The 17909-nt window shown below is 40.0% G+C and overlaps 1 protein-coding gene across 1 annotated transcript in view; it reads left to right on the top strand.

Annotated features, from left to right (window-relative positions):
* GRAMD4 (GRAM domain containing 4) overlaps nucleotides 1-17909 on the top strand; it is a 50191-nt gene that overhangs the window by 21231 nt on the left and 11051 nt on the right. The window contains exons 3-10 of the mRNA XM_010580856.1: nucleotides 898-1018; nucleotides 8673-8734; nucleotides 10729-10861; nucleotides 11346-11371; nucleotides 13393-13484; nucleotides 15053-15144; nucleotides 16134-16182; nucleotides 17025-17096. Coding sequence (XP_010579158.1) covers nucleotides 898-1018; nucleotides 8673-8734; nucleotides 10729-10861; nucleotides 11346-11371; nucleotides 13393-13484; nucleotides 15053-15144; nucleotides 16134-16182; nucleotides 17025-17096 — 647 coding nt within the window. The remainder of the gene's footprint in view (nucleotides 1-897; nucleotides 1019-8672; nucleotides 8735-10728; nucleotides 10862-11345; nucleotides 11372-13392; nucleotides 13485-15052; nucleotides 15145-16133; nucleotides 16183-17024; nucleotides 17097-17909) is intronic.

Below are 17909 nucleotides of genomic sequence, written 5' to 3'. Positions count from 1 at the left end.
TCGTCTTTTTGTCATGTCTCTTATATGCCTATCTGGGAAAAGTGATCACTGATAGTGACCCTGTTGTAGCTCTAGAGTAAAATAAGCTCATGAATAAGGATACTGCCAGAAACAAAAATGCAAGGCTCATTAGCCACAAAAAAGCCTTATGCATAGTTGATACTAACTTCTCATGAAAAAAGTTCTGAGACGGTCTATGTGTGTTTGTATAAGTAAATATATGTGTGTGTATGTGTTTATATTTTTATATATAAAATTATTACATGGAAGTTAGTAGGGTACATTGTAACCTCAGAAAAGGGTAAAAATCTGAACTTAATTCCTTGTCTCATAACCCCATCTTAAAACCATAAGATGCTTAGGTCCATAATGGGGCCATCTGACTTATACAAAAATACAGGGGTGCCAGAAATTGATGTATAGAGGATTATATGGCATAATATAACTTCATGTGAGTATACGGTTTGGTTTTTTCCTACCCATAGACATGGGCGAAGAAAACGGATACTTTTTTTTCTTGTTATGACCACTGGATTTAGCAATAGACAGCCTTTTCTGCTGATTATTTCTTTGCAGAATAAAGGGTATGTCACCTTGTGTTTAGATAAAGGTAGCTTGTACCAAGGGCTTATTTTTGATACATTGCATCTTGAAAAGAAAACTTTAAAGTTGTTTTTCTCCTTGATTTAACAACTGTAACTAAATATTTTGTACGTGATACAGCTGTGTGCTTTTTATGAAACCTTCCTAGCCCTTGATTACTTGTTTTTTTCTGGTGAACGTATTTGGTATAGCACAGATAAAACCCCCCTACCTAATCTATCATAATTAGATTTTAATTTCCTTGTAGAAATATTTCAAGGTAACTAAATCTTTTTCTTCTCCTTTAATTAACAGAGGAGGAGCTCAGGAAGCTGAGAGAAGAAACAAACGCTGAAACGTTAAGGCAGGAGCTAGAAAAGGAACGGCAGAGGAGATTAGAACTAGAACAAAAAGTCAATGAAGTACTTAAAGCAAGGTAAGAGAAATATATAAAGCAAGGTAAGAGAAATATCTTCACTGTAAAGCTGAAAGCCACTTGAGATCTCTGACTGTCTCTGAGGAGTTCTGGTAAAAGCATCCATTTCCAGCCTAGGCTCTCTTAAAATAAATTAGTAGCTCACAGAGAGAGAAGTTGTCTACGTTTTCCTGTAAAAGTGCATCTTGTGCACCCATGTACACCCAAGTTACTTGACCATACATACTGCCCTAGCTACAGAAGTGTTCTGACACTTTTCTATTTGGGATATTCTTCATTTCACCTTCTCTGATGCCGTCCCTCTGGGATCTCACCTGCCTGGAGCTATCAGCGTGCACTGTGTGCTACTGAATGCCAGAGCCTTTGCCATGCCACTGCATATGCTATGCCTCTTCAAAACCTGTGTCATCTCCAGACTGGCTAGTCCTTGTTACTCCTGTTCTAGCAGCAGCAAGGACATCCCAGTACTGCAGCACAACTCTAACTGTGTGGGAGTGACCTGGGTTTGAGCCTTCCTTGCCACTGCAATAACAAATTGAAACATGCCTTCCCATGCCTCTAAGTCCTTTCAGCCTTGAGGACGCCCACCTTGATGATGCAAAGCATCATGTTTGATGTTTTCTCCTTAGTCTGCCTAGCTGCACAGACTTTAGGACTTAAGACCATAGCAGGTGCTTGGTGGCCTTGTTGGTCTAGACCAGTTGCATACATAGCTGCCTGTGTTATCTTCCTCAGCAGTAGCTAAGATTACTTGGCTGAGCAGTAGGATCTGTGGTTCACCATCAACTGCTGTCATCAGGAGATAGAGCACACTGAGTTGGTAATTGCACGTGATAAGCACTGCCAGTTACTTACAGGTGACAAGCAAAAACCATCAGGCAAAACTTTTTGCTTGGATGTGAGGTTTCCCAGGGCCATGCAAACTCTTCCCAGCCCGCCGCTTCCCTCTGTACTCATCCTGAGCATACAAATGCCTTTCTGGTCAGGCCAGTAGTCCATGTCCCCTGGTACTCTGTAGCAATGGTTATAGGAGCTATTTATAGGAAATGTGTGAGCTTAGTTGCTTTCTGTGGTCTCTTTACCTCCTACTCCTATATAGCATCCACAAACACTGTATTAGGGGTATCAGAAGGTACATCGCTGCCTTGTCACTTCAGTATCTGTTTGCAGACCTGTTATCCATGAATTTAACTCCCTATTGAAAGTGCTGGTGCTGTCTACAACTGGAAGCTATGGAGACAGTACGTTACAGAAATCCACTCTTGACTCTAAAGAAGCGATTTATTTTCTTTCCTTTTTAACAGATTTCTTAGTGGTTTCAAGAAGTGGCCTGAAGTTACAGAATTTTGAGATTTGGTGAATAACTGTTCAGCATTCAGCTTATTTACCACTCTTGATCAGTCCTTTCCTCTCTTACTCTTCTCTTCTCCAGACTGAAGAGTTCCAGCTTTGCCAGTATCTTCTTAAGAGTACTCCATTCCTTTCATCACTTCAGTTGCCATTCTTTAACTGTTCTGTCTTAAGATGAAGAGGCAGAGTTCATGCAGTATTCAAAGTGTGGGTTCACCAAGGCCTTGTATAGAATAAATCAGTCCTTTCCTCTTACCCTCAGTACCCAGTACAGTGGGGGTTTTTTGGCTGATGTTTCACACTGATGGTTTTCCAAAATCACTGGTTCCGTGCAGGGTCGGTCTACATGTAGTCTGGACCTGAGCTGTCAAGTTGCACGCTTAGAAGGGGCTCTGCAAGGTCCTTGTGGAGGAGCCTTGTTCCCAAGCCAGCCTTGTGACCATGCACTGGGAAGGTGATCTGGACAGCTCTGACCTGGGTGGTTTTTTGGTGACTTTTAAAAGTTGCTCTTACAACTGGGAAGTGGGATTGCATTTTTATTGCCTATGCTGGTTGACCTGGCTGTATGCATGTGTAACTTCTATTTTGTATCTAGACTGATGTTTCCTAGTTGAGAGGGCTACTGGGGACAGTGGAAGAGGACAAACTTGGACCCATCCCCATGCTTAGAGTATCTGTTAGCTCCATAAAAGCAGTACAAAGCAATTAGTATTGTTTTCTGCTATTGGTAGAGAAAGCTAACGGTTCAGGATACCTTTCGTCTCTGACATGCTGCCTTGAAGAAGTCATCTGACATGCAAGTTCCACATGCTTGTCTTTGAGCACGGTACAGGTTATATCATTAACACTGGCGTAGGCCTTAAGTTTTTCTCCCGGGAGCAGATATGCTTGGGCTCTAGCTCATGCACCAGAGAAGGGAGAGAGTGATCCCATCATTGCTGGGAGTCCTGGAGAAGGATGAGGAGCTGCCTTCCTCTGCAGGAAGGTACTCATCATCCTGTCCTATTTCAGAGTAATGAGGATGGTCCAGGGTCTGCTATGGCCCAGGGCAACTTAAGAGTACGTGTGTGTTATAGAAAAAAGAGTTTGAAGGATTTTGGTTCTCAGTATTAGTGTCAACATCTGTGTCTCGTTGGATTGTGGACAACAGCAAATCTCTAGCAGGTGTGCCATTGCTAAATTAAGGTAGCATGACCTGTGTGCTTCAATGCTGTATTCCCATTTAGATATCCTAAGGATTACACTAGCCCTGTTAGCTTGGGTATTGCACTTGGGGATTACATTCAGCCAATTATCCCCTTTATCCATGTCTTTTTCAGGCTAGTCTTGCTAATATTCCAACCTTTTCGGGACAGGCAGGTATATGTAAGATGACAACAAAAAAAAAGACTTTGAAGACTTTCCCAGTTTCTACCCAGAAGAAGAAAAAGCAGGTTTCCTACGTTTTTTCCTTAACTTGTGCTCCATTGTGTGAATTTTTTTCATTGCTTTTTTATCTTTTTGCACTTTGCTGTAGACATTTTAAAATACTTTTATTAGGACTACAGGCAAAGTGTTGGCTGACACAATCAAATATGTAATAGGCCAAATTTACACCTGATGGAAACTTAATTTTATCAAGCAAAGTTACCAAAGTCATCTCTGCTTATGTCAACAAAACAAAATTTGCCCTGCTTCTCAGCTAGCTAATTTTTCATGTAATCTTTAAATAGATATGTATATAAACATTTTTGCTTGTACTCTTTTTTTGCTTACAGAAGTGAAGTACTGATGAAAAACATACCATGCTATGGTGTAAGAAGGAAGAAATTATTTTAATAGTTACAGTATTCAGAAGTATTTGTGAAGTACATCAATACATGTAGCTATATGAATACATGCTGCAAAGTGTTCAGCAAGGAGAAAACAATGAGCTAACAATCTAGCCTTTTTTTTTTGTGTGTGTGTGAAGAAAATGGGCTTCTTTCATTGAGTTGTGTGGAGGGAGGAGTGGAAGAATAGGATTTTTAGTGGTTTTGTTTGGTGTTCATTGTCTGTATGTCGGCATTCAGAAACATGGTGGCCCCAGCTGAAGTTTTCCATAGATGCACTTCGGGACATCCCAGCACTTGGTACGACAGCTGAAGCTTATGACATTTTGCTAGTGGAACAATGCATAAATAATTTGGAATAGTCTGTGTGAGCAGTGCTTGTTTAGCATAAATTGTGGGCTGTTGCTGCCTTATTTTACAAATTGTGAGCTAGCTCTATCACGCAGGAAAAAAACCCACCCCAAAACCAAGTAGTTTTGTAACAACACCTACCAACAAGATGTGGCTTATAAAAATCTTTTTATTAGTATCATTGTGAACTATTTTTAAGAGGAGCAAATAGGCAATGCTTCTGTATAAGCCCCTATTCCTTCTGTGCTGCTTACCTTAGTTATCTTAATCAGCTCTTCCTGGCCTTTTATTAAACGACATTGTCTTTGACACATGCGATGTTTTGAGCATGGCTGACTTTGTCCATTGAGAAGATGCCTCAGCTTGAGATTGCTCTGGAGGCTGGAAATGTTCCCTCCTGGAAGGATCCCTGTCAGGCTGGGACTCTGCACAGGTAGCAAGAACCTGAGTCCCAGGGCCAAACGTTTCTCACCTGGCTGCCGTGCTGCACTGGGCTTGCTGACATACATGGTTGCTGACGTACCCAGTTGGCTGAACTTCATGTATGTGTTTATTTTTAACTTAGTGGATTTGGTCACAGGCTGCTTGTAAAGTAGCTCCTGTGAAGAGTTTCTTTTGAATTTTTTCTGCCCGTGAACATCTAGATCTTGTACGACTTCTGGTTGATGACATTTCTTTGAAGGAGATGCAAAACACGAAAATAAGGTTTAAGTCACAGCTCCTCAGGTGAAGAAGCCAAGCATACCTGAAAGATATGCCTTTAAACTAGGCTGTGAAAATACCTGCTTTATGCTTATTTTGCAGTTCTGAGGTTGGAGGGCGCTTTTGATGGAAGCACACACACATTCATGTTGCTTTGAGCAGTAAGAAGGATGTAACAGCCTTGACTGGCTTCCACAACAGCTGTCAAAAGAATGATGGTGGGTTGCTTGTGAATGTGGAGTTAGCCTGTAGGAAAATTGCTTTTAATATGTCTAAGAACATCCTGACATCAACTGGACCTGTTGTGTGCAGCAAGTCCGGTCTTCACGCAGTTGTTGGGGGAAGTCAGTTGATCCACATACGCTTCAACTCATGACTGTATTCAAGGCCTAATATGCACAAACCAAAAATGCTTATTTAAGGTCAATGGCCTTCAGTACCCAGGCTCCCTTAACTTTTGTGTCATAATTGCAGCTACAAAAATAACGCTTTGGTGCTATTCTGTGGAGCAGCATTGAGTGGATGCTGCATCAGTGTGCAGGTCATTTTTGAATGGTACATGTGTACTGGTCATGAACAGCTCTAACATTCATGCTTCCCTGATTTCAGTATCTTTGAAGAAAAAAAAAAAAGGCACATTTGTGTTTGTCTTCTCCATTGGCTGAGATTGCTCTTACCTGTTTTAATCAGCCTGTGCTTTTAAATGGGTACAACCTCTAGTTGCATAAACATGACCTAACCTCAGGTTGGGGATCTGTTGGTGTTACCAGTCACACCCTTTTTCTGGGTGAAAACCATGGTCCCGGAGGAATTTGTGCAGCTTGTTTTCTTTGGTACAGGCTGCAGTTAGGAAGCCCTCATAGAAACACAGCCTTTTACGTTGTTCTGAGGGACCGCTTATGTTTTCCAGCCTTTTAACTGATCTCTGGCATGAAGAGTGGTTCAGAAACTGTAGGAGAGATAATTTCTCCCCTCTGTTAGTGGTCTTGATGTGCTGGCTGGTTCAACATGACCTGGTTTGGGGATTGAGCTTCCCAGTGGGTGTGCAAGCCTAAACAATGAATTCTGAGCTTCCTGGCCCAAATCTGTCTGAAGTGGCTAATTATAACCTGATTCACAGGTGCAGTAATGAGCTGTCATTAACCTGATGATTCGTAAAGGTCAGGTTCTTCACAGGGAAGGAGTAACAAGCAGGTGGCAAGTAAGACATTGCCAAAAAAACCAAAACAAAAAAGCACCAAGAAGGGCCAAAGCCAAAGCATCATGTACTCCTGATGGAGCCCAGTGAGGCTGCTATCCAGAACTCCTTCTTGATGAGATTTTTTTGGATTTTTTTCCAAGAAACATGGGGAGTAATGACGCTGTGCTGCTTCTGAAAATATATCCCAGCATGTCAAAGGAAGACCCAGCCTGAAGGCTTTGGCGGCTGGCAGTGGTGGGATCCTCTCTCGGCTCTGTCAATGGGGCCATTCAGGTGTGACACCCCCCAGTGCCTTTGCACGACTGGAGCAGGTTGAGTAACTGGCTCCTGCCTGTGTGAACCTGCTTGTGAATGACTACCTCCTTTCTACCTAAATGTGTTTTCAGCTTCGGTGAAACACGGTGACTGTGACAGATTGCAGGTGAAAATGCCCACCTATATAGTGTAATCATCTGGTGTGCTGGCTGAGGAAAACAAGACAGTGCTGTATAATAGTTTGTGCAAATTTAATCACATTAATGGCGCTCTGCCTTTAGAGAGTCAGAGCTGGGAATGGAGGAGATGCAAGGATGTGGGGGAAAGAGCAAGGAGAAGAGGAGGTTTTAGGTGGGGAACCCATGGCTTGTGTAGAAATTTGGGAAGAATGGCACAGAAAGCAAAGTTAAAATTTAGCTAGAAAAAATAAACTGGTGGAATTTCAGGTGGCTTTTGAAAAGAAGAGTTGCTGTGGATACAGAAGCTGTGTAGAAAAGTCCTGAAGAGGTGTGAAAACAAGTGGCTTTGAAAGCAGAAACCGTTGAATTCACCTTCTCCACACTGATAGATGTCCAGTTATAATTTATAAATCAGTAAATTATTTCTAAATGTTCCTTTTAGAAATGAACAAGGATGTGGAAAGCTCATTAAATGTGCTTAGGAACAAAAGGAGGTAATTAGTTCTGTAGTTTCTCCATCATGCTCGTTGATATATGCTGATGCTGAGACAGCACGAGTTAGTAATGGCTTTTTCCATGTGCAGACAGTACACCAAGATCTTTCCCTAATGTACTTTGTAGAGGAACAGCAGGAGAGAAAACTATGTATTTGTCTAGATTGCTGCAATGTGCCCAGTCCAGTGGAATCCCTCTTCTCGCTATCCATTTGCTGACTGGCATCCCAGTTGGTTCCCTTCCTGAGGAGCAAATGATTAAGGGGAACATCTGAAAGCACCTATATTGTCTGATAAATGAGTGATAATGAAATTGCATGACGGACATGTTTTTGTTTCAAGCAGTAATCTTTTCAGTCATACAACTCCCTGTCAAGTAAAACTTGCTGCGGCTGGTGTTACATTTCATTGTCAAAGCTGCTGCTTCATTAGAAGAATCTTTCTGTAGGACATCTACATTGATGGCTGAAGTCTTTTGGACTGAAGCCTGAAGTATTCTCAAGACGGGTTGGCAGTTGGAGGCTGTGGATAGTGTAAATGTAATTTGAAGCCTTGCACATGTGCAGAATAGCAAAAGCATTTGTGTTTTCCAAAATCTGTTCACTTTTAATGGATGAGAATATTATTCTTGACTCATTTTGAAAGGTGAGACTAATGGTGCCTGCTACTTGCCATATATTTTTAGAACATTTTTGTCTTGTTTTTTCAGACTGTTATTTCAATTTTGCAAGTTTTAAAAAAAATATTTTTAGAATTGGTTGGTATCTGCCCATTTCAAGAGCTTACAAGATAATTCTTGACACCCGTTCCTCTCATTGTGAAGATGAGTGGTGTTTGACTCTGGTAACGATGGCAGATTTCAAGGTTCACGCATTAAACTGTAATTTTGTTCTAGTACTGTGGTTATCAACTTGCGATATGGAATCCCTTTCATTTATTACTGTGGGAGAAGTCAGGACTCTGAAGAGTTTTCCTGGCAGGCATTGAAATGAATATACAACACAAAGGCATAAGTAATGCAACAAATTTGATACTAAATTATGTAGTAGCTGTAAGTTGAAATGGAGCTGTCGGTGGCAGGAAATGGCTAAACCGCACCTCTCCTTCCAGCGGACGGTATTTCCCTGGATCCCAAGTGCAACGTGCGGTGAATATTTTGACTCTTGCGAAAGGGCGTGAGTGTGGTTTTTTTCTTGTCATCTTGTATTATCTCAGCTGTGGAAGCCGCGGAGGTTCCGGTGCTCCCTTTACCTAAGAGGGAAAAAAATTCTTCATCTGTAGCATTTCACATTGTTTCCATTTTCTTTGTAGGACGGAAGAGGTGCCAGCAGCTCAGCAACCTGCAAAGCCACAGACACAAGCCAACGGAACAGGTAATCTTGGTCAGATCTCTACGAGCAATTTGATTCAGTCAGACTTTTTCCACCCCTTTCTTTTGATCCTTAGAAGATCAAACCTTGCTGAAAAACTTGCTGGGTCCTGAAGCAGGCTTCCGAAGAAGCTGAATATGAAAGACCACTTGAGCAGCTTCTTACCTCTTCTGCATTTACTTTTTGTAGTTGACTTTGCACACCTGAGCAAGGAGTTTATTGTGCATTGTATAGCTTCTAGGAATATAATGAAACCTGTTGCCTGACATCATCATTCTTGCATGCTTTGCTGATCCTTGACTTACCAGAAAACAGGTATAATACATAGAAAAGATGTTCTATTTTGTTCTCAACTGTAAAAGCTCTTTTATGCCATTAACTGATTACTTCTTCCTTTTTCTAAAAGAAAAGACATCCTGGAGAAGGAATAGGCTTAAGAGGTACTCATTCTTTGGACACCTAAACTGTCGTCTACATTTCTCAAGCTGCTGCTTATTATGAATTCAATAGCATAGTGTTTTCTGAAAGAACTGAGGCAGCAGGCAGATTCTCAATCTTTCAGTACACTTAAGCTTTCCACCCCACATCTCTTGATTGAGACTTAGGCTTTTAAATCTGCAGATTAAATTTGAAGTTGCTTCTCCTGTACTCCCATAATGTCAAGACTTTTTGTTATGTGAACTATAACCTGCCATTTTTTTTCCTGTCTTGTACACTCAAAATTTCTTTCTCAGTACTCTCTGAAGTATTAGCATGTGGGAAGCTAATAAAAAAATATTTTTTTATTTTCAAATTGTAGTGTTGTCTCAGCTGTAAACTGTCACTAAATTCCTGTTTTTTCTAGATACCACTGTCATTCATTAATAAATAGTTTGATTCTGTTTTCTGAACGCTGGTTGCTTTTTCTCACATGTTTAAAAGCATTATTTTGGCTGTTGTAGTTGGCTGATTAATTTTTCATGCCTCTGTTTAATCATATCTTAATTTTATGGAGTTCTGTACAAAGTTTGATTCTGGAATAGTTGTGACCAGTGTACCCTTCGTGAAAATTGCTGTGTTGACCTACCTTTCCAAAGAATAGTCTGTCTGTTCCTTCTAGACAGTGATTTTCTGAATTACAGGTAAAGCAAAAGATGATGGTTTTGTTCTCACTTGTGCTACCATAAGGCTTTTACCCTTCTACTATTTCCATATATCCATATATTTGTTATATATTTCCACTGAAACTGACGTACAAAAAGTGTGGATCGCTTCATTACTTTGCTGTATGAGACTTTCCAGGCAGTATTATGCCTGTATGTTCCATATATAGAAAGTGGCATAAACAGCATAATTTCTGTAGCCTGGCTTTAAAAAAAAGAAGGCGCATGTTTTAGAGAGAGAGAGAGATATATACACGCATATACACACACACACACACACACACACACACAATCTTTGCAAGCCTATAAATGGTTGGAAAGTGGTAGGAAAAATGCCTCTTGCAGAATCTTGCTTAAGTTTCCACCTACCTTTCCTGTTAAATTTGTATGGCTGCAAGGTGGTCGTCCTGCTTTCTGCTCAGGAGTGTTTTGCTTTACGTTTGCTTTTCTCGACGTGATACTTCAGCAAAATAGGAGCGCTGAGATTTATGTCAGTCTTTTGTTTACAGGAACCTCTTAACCAGCAAATGTTTTTACAGTGTTTGCTAAAATTCTCGTTTGTTAGGATGTTTAAGTAAGCTCTATACTTCTGGTAATAAGGTGCTTCCATGTGCCATACTTAGAACAAAGCAGGAGTAACCTTTAGTCTTATTTTACCAGCTCAGTGCAGTCAGGGTTTCTGTGCAATGGCAGAAGTAAATTGCATAGTGAGTTTCTGTGAAGAGTGTTGGTGAAGGACAGGAAAGTTGTACAAAGTTTGCTTTCCAATGAAGCATGGCATGCAGGAGCAAGGGCAGGCTTTGGATGAAGATGTCTTCTAGTATTAGCCTGATACTTAGTGCTTCTTTTTTACAGATAAGCGTAGTCACACAATCTGTTCAAGACTCCAGAAGTGGTTTTGTGACAAATTTGGGGAGTATGTTGAGGACTTCAGATTTCAGCCAGAAGAGAATACAGTGGAAACAGAAGAGCCACTTAGTGCTAGAAGGTAAATCTGTAATGTGATTGTATGAAATTGTTGGCTTCTTTGCAAGTGGCTTTTTTTTTCTTTTCTTTTTTTTTTACAACCTTTTACATGGTTTAAACAAGTGTTTGCATAACAAGTAATAAAACTGAAAGTACAGAACCATCTCAAAAGGTTCGTGAATGCTTTGGCCAAAACATGAAATTTGAACTTTATCTGCTATCTGAGGTAGGATAAGAGTTATATTATTTACCACATTCTGTCATATGCCTCTCAAAAACTGTGGACAAAGTCTTAGTTAGGCTGGAGAGCTTTTACATTTCAGTTTTTTGGTCTGATGCAAGGCAGGCTGTGTTAGTTACTAGAAACACATTTTATAACAGGCAAGAACGAAGCTTCATGCACAAACATCTAATTTATAACTGTGAGCAGTATTTCAGGGACCAAATGTACACAACTGTGCACTACTTGCCTATTTAACAAGTTGGTTTTATCCTTTATTTTTCAGATTGACTGAAAATATGAGAAGATTAAGTAAGTACTTAGCAGTATTTTATTTTCTGGAAGTAAAAATAGTTCTTAGTAACCCTATTGGGAGGGTTGCTGCATTTTAAAATATAGTGTTTTGAAATACTTCTGCTAGTTCATAAGCAGAAACAATTCTGAAATCCTGAATTAGTGTTTGGAGTGCAAAGTAACTTAGAGGAGCGGTGGTAGAAGCTTGCCTTTAATCTTGAATTACACAGGGTATCTCTGAACTAAAAATGTAATGTCAATTAAAATGTGTAAACATGTAATGAATGAGAACAGGGTATTTGTCCAATGGCAGAAGTAACAGCGTTCATACGCTTATACCTGGAGCTGCTGGTAGTTCGCTTGCTGGTCTATTACCTTATGCTTTTAAAGAAGGAAGGGTTGGACAGTGCATACCCTGAGTGTGTCTTGCATTTCTTTCTATTGAATAGCTGATAAAATTATTTTGGAAGGTGGAGGATGCAAGATGGCGGGTTAAACAAAGTAGTTAAGCCCTCCAGAAGTTCTGTACAGCAAAGAATTGCTAGCCTGAAAAAAAAAATATGGCTGATTTGTGCTCCAAATTGTTAAATTATTGTAGGGGGGAAGGTGAAGTTGAAATAAGGGTCTGTAATCTCCATGTAAGGTCAGTTTTGTTCTCCTTATTCTAATACTGGTATTCATTCTAGTTTCATTTGAGAGAGCACTTGTGACCTGTTCTCCTTGGTAGATGTGCATTGCCTTCAGAATAGCTTTTAAAAAAAGCAGTATTAAGCTCAAGCTTTAAGTGGTTCTTAACTTCCACTTGGTGAGCTACAAAATCTAGATCCCTCTTGTCCAGGGGTGCCTGACGACCACCCAGAGCTCAAGACCCTTGGATGCTCTCAAGACCCCTGTTGTCACCAGCGGTTTCCCTGCAGGTTTGGTGGAGGATGGTGGAGCAGTGCTCGAGTCCGTGACCACCTCCAGTGCCTCAAGCGTGCCCTTCCACTTACTTCATCCACTGCTTTGGTTGTCCTGATACTCAAGGAAGTCTAGTCCTAGCTGTTGTAATTACTTCCCATAGGGAATGTGTCAAGGATAGCTGAATTCCAAGCCAAACAAACTTGAACAGCAAGTCGCAGGTTCTCTTGAGGAAAGCCTTTGAAAGTTGTGAGCTATACTGCAAACGATGATGGGTGCTTCAGGGGCCTCCTGTGCAAGAGAAGTCGTCACTCTTCTCAGCAGGGAAGGCAAAACCCATGTGTTCCAACAGAGAAAGCAAAGGTCTTCTTGCAGCAGCCCTCTCCTGTTTTCTTGTGTCCCCTAGCTAGTTTGCCCAAGTGGTAAAAGAACTTAGTGGAATAGGAAGGGTAAAGGACAAGTCTTTTTTGGGGAGCTGAGGAAGAGCTCCTCTTGCTGTGGGCATCTGTGCATGGGAGTGATGCCTCTCCCAGCCCAGGTTTGTCTCCTGTGCAGTGACTGTGAGAGCAAAGGTCTGCAGAGGTGGGAGAAAAACTTCTTCAGGCAGCAAGGTCCTGTGTCTCTTGGCTTAGGAAGAGTAAGCAGCAAAATGCTACCAATGGATATACTCCTGCAGAAACGTAGCCAAGAGAGATCTATCCTGGTTTTGAGCTAGCTTGGTCAAGCAGCAGCAAGTTGTTCCTTGGTGGCTTGGAGTCCAGTCAGGCTAATTTACCTTGTTTTACAGTGGGATGAACTGACCTGTGCGGAGGTCTTCGGGGTAGCGTGAACAGGACTCAGAACAGACTGCTATCAGCATCCAGGGTACCCTTGTAGAGGGTATTGATTATTTTTGTCTGTACTTCAGAGTTTAGACATAACCTTTGTCTTGAATAACACTTTAGTTTTTGGAAATGCATTACCTAACTAGTTCAGTTACATTGATGGATTTCATTTTTCTTAATTTGGATTAGCCTTTTTATCTTTCCATGTCTTGAATATTCCTGTTAATTTTCTGATTTGGGTGTTTGTCATTTACAAGTGATTTAACCACTGCCAGCTAATTCTAACAGTTGTATTTTTTCTCCACTTCTGTTTAGAGAGAGGTGCCAAACCTGTTACTAATTTTGTGAAGAATCTTTCTGCCTTATCAGACTGGTATTCTATCTACACTTCTGCTATTGCCTTTATTGTAAGTTATCCTATTCCTCCAGGAGTAATAAGAACTTTTAAATGTATTATTTAACGAAATTCATTGAAACTGCCATATCTGAGATGGGGTTATGCTGCAATGTAAGTCAAATCAAACAGTGTAATTTCATTTAACACAAAATACTGGTAGTTGTCACTTCAATTATATTTCAAAGCCACTTAAATTGTGTATTCTGGGTTTATTGTAGCATAGTTCTGAAACTGTTAAAATAACTTAGAACGATTTGGTCATCATTCTGTCATTTCTTGTTTCCTGTCTCCCAGTACTGTATTTTGATGGTTACTTCAGCATCTGCAAAATCCCTTGTCCAGGGCTGAAATGCTGATAGCAGCTGTGTTTGATAAGAAGCTATTGTTCACCATCAGTGCTCTTTGGCCTTCGTTAGGATCATACTTACTGATGAGAAACAAAATGCCCTGATTTGAGTATCATTTAATGTGCAAACATTGGGTCTATGAACTAAATTCAAGTATTCCCATGCTATGTAAGGAGGTTTGAATGCCACAAAGTGACATAACTGTTTAGTAGAGTTTTTATTTGCTTTCCTTCCAATTGTTAATTAAATGATCTAAATTCTTTTGGTCACGGTATATATGAAATATTTTGATACTTGTAGAAATTATTACCAGTAGTTGTTGAATGAACCTGTTTGGTGAAAGTGTCACGCACCTTTTCGTTAAACGATCCCTCCCTGTAAGTTACAGAGCCTTACTTAATGCTGCTTTGATGGCACAGCTCAAGGAATATTGAGGAGACTTCCCCCTCCTGGTGCCCTGTGTCTGTCCCTTTTCCTTATGAACTGATTTTTCTCTCACCTGTCCTGACAAACCCATTCTTCAGATACAAGGTGAAGGAAGGAACTTCAGCTGTTGTTCAGAAAGCTCTGAGACCTCAGAGCCAGAGCGATGCTTCATTTTGGGGTTATCAGTAAAAATTAGCCTAATGTCTCTTGGCAGGGAGGCTGTAGTCTCTGTATTTTCAGAAGTTGGGAAGGAGACAGAACACCTTTTGAAGCACTTTGTGTCTGTACTTGTTAGGTAAAATAAGGCCTGTTTTCCTACAGTCTTTTTAAGCTTGGTAAAAATTTGGGCTTTAGTTGACCTGAAATAATACAGCAAGAGTTTATCCCATCGCCCTGTAAGGGGGCTGTCAGAACTCTTCTACCGTACCACTGCTTCAGCTGATCTAGGTGAGATCAGACCGTATCATGGTCATGTAGCAGATTCACAAACTTTAAGGTTTACTTTTTTTTTCTATAACTTCATGCAATTGCAGTGTTGGAAATATTCATTCTTTCAAGCAGCTGAGCACTATTTAAGTGTCCTCTCTGGAGATTTAGTTCAATCTTTTAGTTTCGACTTTACATTCATGAATGCAGTGCTATTGTCTGTCATGGGGTGGCTGAAACTTATTAACTTTTGTGATCTGAGTTGTGTGATTCTGAAACCAACAGTACAGTGGGAAACGGTATTTCATACAACTCACTGTACCCCAGTTTTTAATCCACATCTCTTTTTCTTTTTTTCTTTTTTCTTCTTAATCTGCAGATTTACATGAATGCTGTATGGCATGGCTGGGCCATTCCTATGTTCTTATTTTTAGCAATTTTGAGGTTGTCCCTAAATTACCTCATAGCCAGGTATTTACTTAAATACTAGATTATTGTCTTGTAACACTTTGCTTGAAAGATGTTTTATTATTCTTGCACTGAGTCATAAACTGTTACCTGTTCTAACATTGTGAGTTAAATTTAACAAAGTGAAATTCAAACTCTAATATCCTTAATTTCATTGCTCAGTTTCTATAATTTGTGACTATTCTAAGGAATTGTCTTCATTTCCTGCGACTTGGGTCATCATAAATGATTCTGCATGTTCTCAGACAAACCCCTCAACACTTTAAAATTCTAAAATAAAAATATTCTGCAGTATTCAGAGTAGGTGGAGAACATCACCTTAAATATTGAACCCTGCTGCTTTTCCCTGGAGAGGATTTTTTACCTAGGCTTAAAATGGCAGGCTTTTTCCATTTGTATATTTGGTCTCTATTAAAAATTAAGACTTTCTTTTTTTAGAAAAAAGTACATTTTCTGTACTGAGAAGATCTCTTAAAAATGCTATTTTAGGCTAATGGTGTTTTCCCCCTTAAAAAGCTAAAGATGGCAGGAAGGATCTTAATGTGCATATTTTAAAATAATTTTCTGATTTCTTAATTAATACTTACTGTCTGACACTCTGTTTGAAAATTGCCAGTAGCAAATAGGCTCCAGAATAGGTTGATACAATTTTGTTCACATAAAAAACCCAAGAAAAAATATTCCTAATTATTTACTCTGTGCACACAGTTCACTTTTGTTGTAAAACCCACAAGCGGTGATTCTGTGTAGTATCCACCTAGCTAATATAATTTTTTTTTATGTATATACCTTTAAAGCTGTCTGTTGTTGGCCACTTATGCTTATGTTATTTTGTGGGTTCTTTGTTGATTTGGGGATTATTTGTTTTATTTTTTATTTTTAAGCCGTAAGTGCTTGTTGCAGAAAACTACTTTTTAACCTCTTACAAATAATCCATGTTGGCAGGTGGAGAAGAAGTACTTGCTCTCTTTAACTATTTCCATAACTTCTAGGGGTTGGAGAATACAGTGGAGCATTGTGCCTGAAGTTTCTGAACCCATGGTAGGTCTTTGATGGGTTTGGCCTATATGCCTATGTTAAAAGTTGTACCTTCAAAACCCTCCTCTGTCTTTATGTGGGTAGCTGTAAAAGGAGAGAAGAGTGAGATGCAAATAAAGACACTACAGCTTTTTTCTTTCTCTTTAAATTTAGAAATCTTCACCAACAGCACTAGGTTTGGGTGTTTCACCATAAAGTAGTCCAAACTTGAATTACATTTCTGCAATAGATGTTAATATGCCAGCTTGGGACAAGTTAGATCCTATGGGATCTTCAGGAAGCCTTGCATTCTGTTATCTCTGTATTATTTTTGAAATAAATATTTGCATATCCTGCTTTAAGCAGGAAGTATTGTAAGTAAGATGGAGTTCTTTGAATTTCAACCCTTTTAGTAAGACTTAGTGAGGCCTTGCTTCCAGGATAATTTTGTTACTCTTAAAAGGCCGATAATCTATTAAAATAAATAAATAATAAAGTTATAGATGTAAAAGTTAAAAAAAAAAAAAAAAAGACATTTCTATGCTAGACCAGAAGTAGGTCAATTTAAGCGTGTGTTCATAGACTGAAATTCATTGTAACCATGCTGTTCCAAAGACTTACTGTATCTTTCACAGCCTCATGTTACTATGTTTGCATATACGGTGGAGGCAAAGCATTGATAACTAAAGATAACCAGTGCAAACAGTAGATCTGAAACAAGGGAGGAACTTGGCAAATTTAGAGACTGTTTAAAGCAAGAGGACTATTGCCAAGAATGTTGAGGAGTCATGTTTTCATGAGGAATTTTGTAAAATACCAGTTTTAGCTGAGCTGAAAATTAATGGGTTATCTCTTTCTTGCCCAAGGAACCCCCAAAAGAGGACCTGACGGTGTCTGAAAAGTTTCAGCTTGTTCTAGACGTGGCTCAGAAGGCGCAGGTACTGTGCTGTTCTTGGACTTCTCTGGCTGCTTCCTTAGAACAAGGAGGTTCATAGTCCAAATGGTCAAAGTACTTTGTTATGCAGCATGTGAAAACAAACACTTAAACAAGCAATATTTTCCTTGCATAGGGTTCTTTACTTACAAGCAATAGAAATCTCAGTAAGATGCCTGGAGCTTCTGGAATGGCATGATGCTTCAGAGAACCGGTCAAAATTCTGCCGTCACAGCTCTGAGCGAGGTCTGAAGGGGAACAGAAGCAGCTTCTGATGGTTTTTCCCGTAATATATGCAAATGAGCTTCTGATAATGTAGGTCAGGTGGCAGATCTTACCAGTGTACTGGAGTATGGATCCATTTCCCAAATCTGCTAGTTGCAAAACTGGTGTAAGAGGCCCTATTCCTTCAACTGTCTGTTTAGCTGTGTTAATTCAACAGTTTGCACAGCATCTCTGAAATAGTCTGTTTTAAGCACCACAGCCCTGAAATCTGCTGCTTGTGTGGGAGAGGGTGAGCAAAGGTTTTCTCCCAGCTACATCAGTTTGCTGAGCTACCCTAGCAGCTGAGTGACTCCACCATCCAGTTGAACTGCAGCCTTGTGCCTTGTCTAACGATGTGTCACTGCTGAAAGTAGCTTACCTTTGTCTCGCCAACTGTGTGTGCTGATCTCCTTCCTTCTGCTGGTGGTGGTGCATATGTTTATATGAACGCCTTTGGAAATTTATTGGGAAGGTGAAGTTTACAGGTCCTGTGACAGCAAGAATCGGTTAGAGGAGATGGCTGAATAACCCTCTTAGTCCTGAGCAGGGGTCT

The sequence above is a fragment of the Haliaeetus leucocephalus genome, unplaced genomic scaffold (assembly GCF_000737465.1).
Source record: "Haliaeetus leucocephalus isolate CR32 unplaced genomic scaffold, Haliaeetus_leucocephalus-4.0 Scaffold751, whole genome shotgun sequence".
In the NCBI taxonomy this organism is placed as follows: Eukaryota; Metazoa; Chordata; class Aves; order Accipitriformes; family Accipitridae; genus Haliaeetus; species Haliaeetus leucocephalus.
The sequence above is the reverse complement of the archived record's forward strand: the minus strand, read 5'-3'. Positions and strand labels throughout refer to the sequence as shown.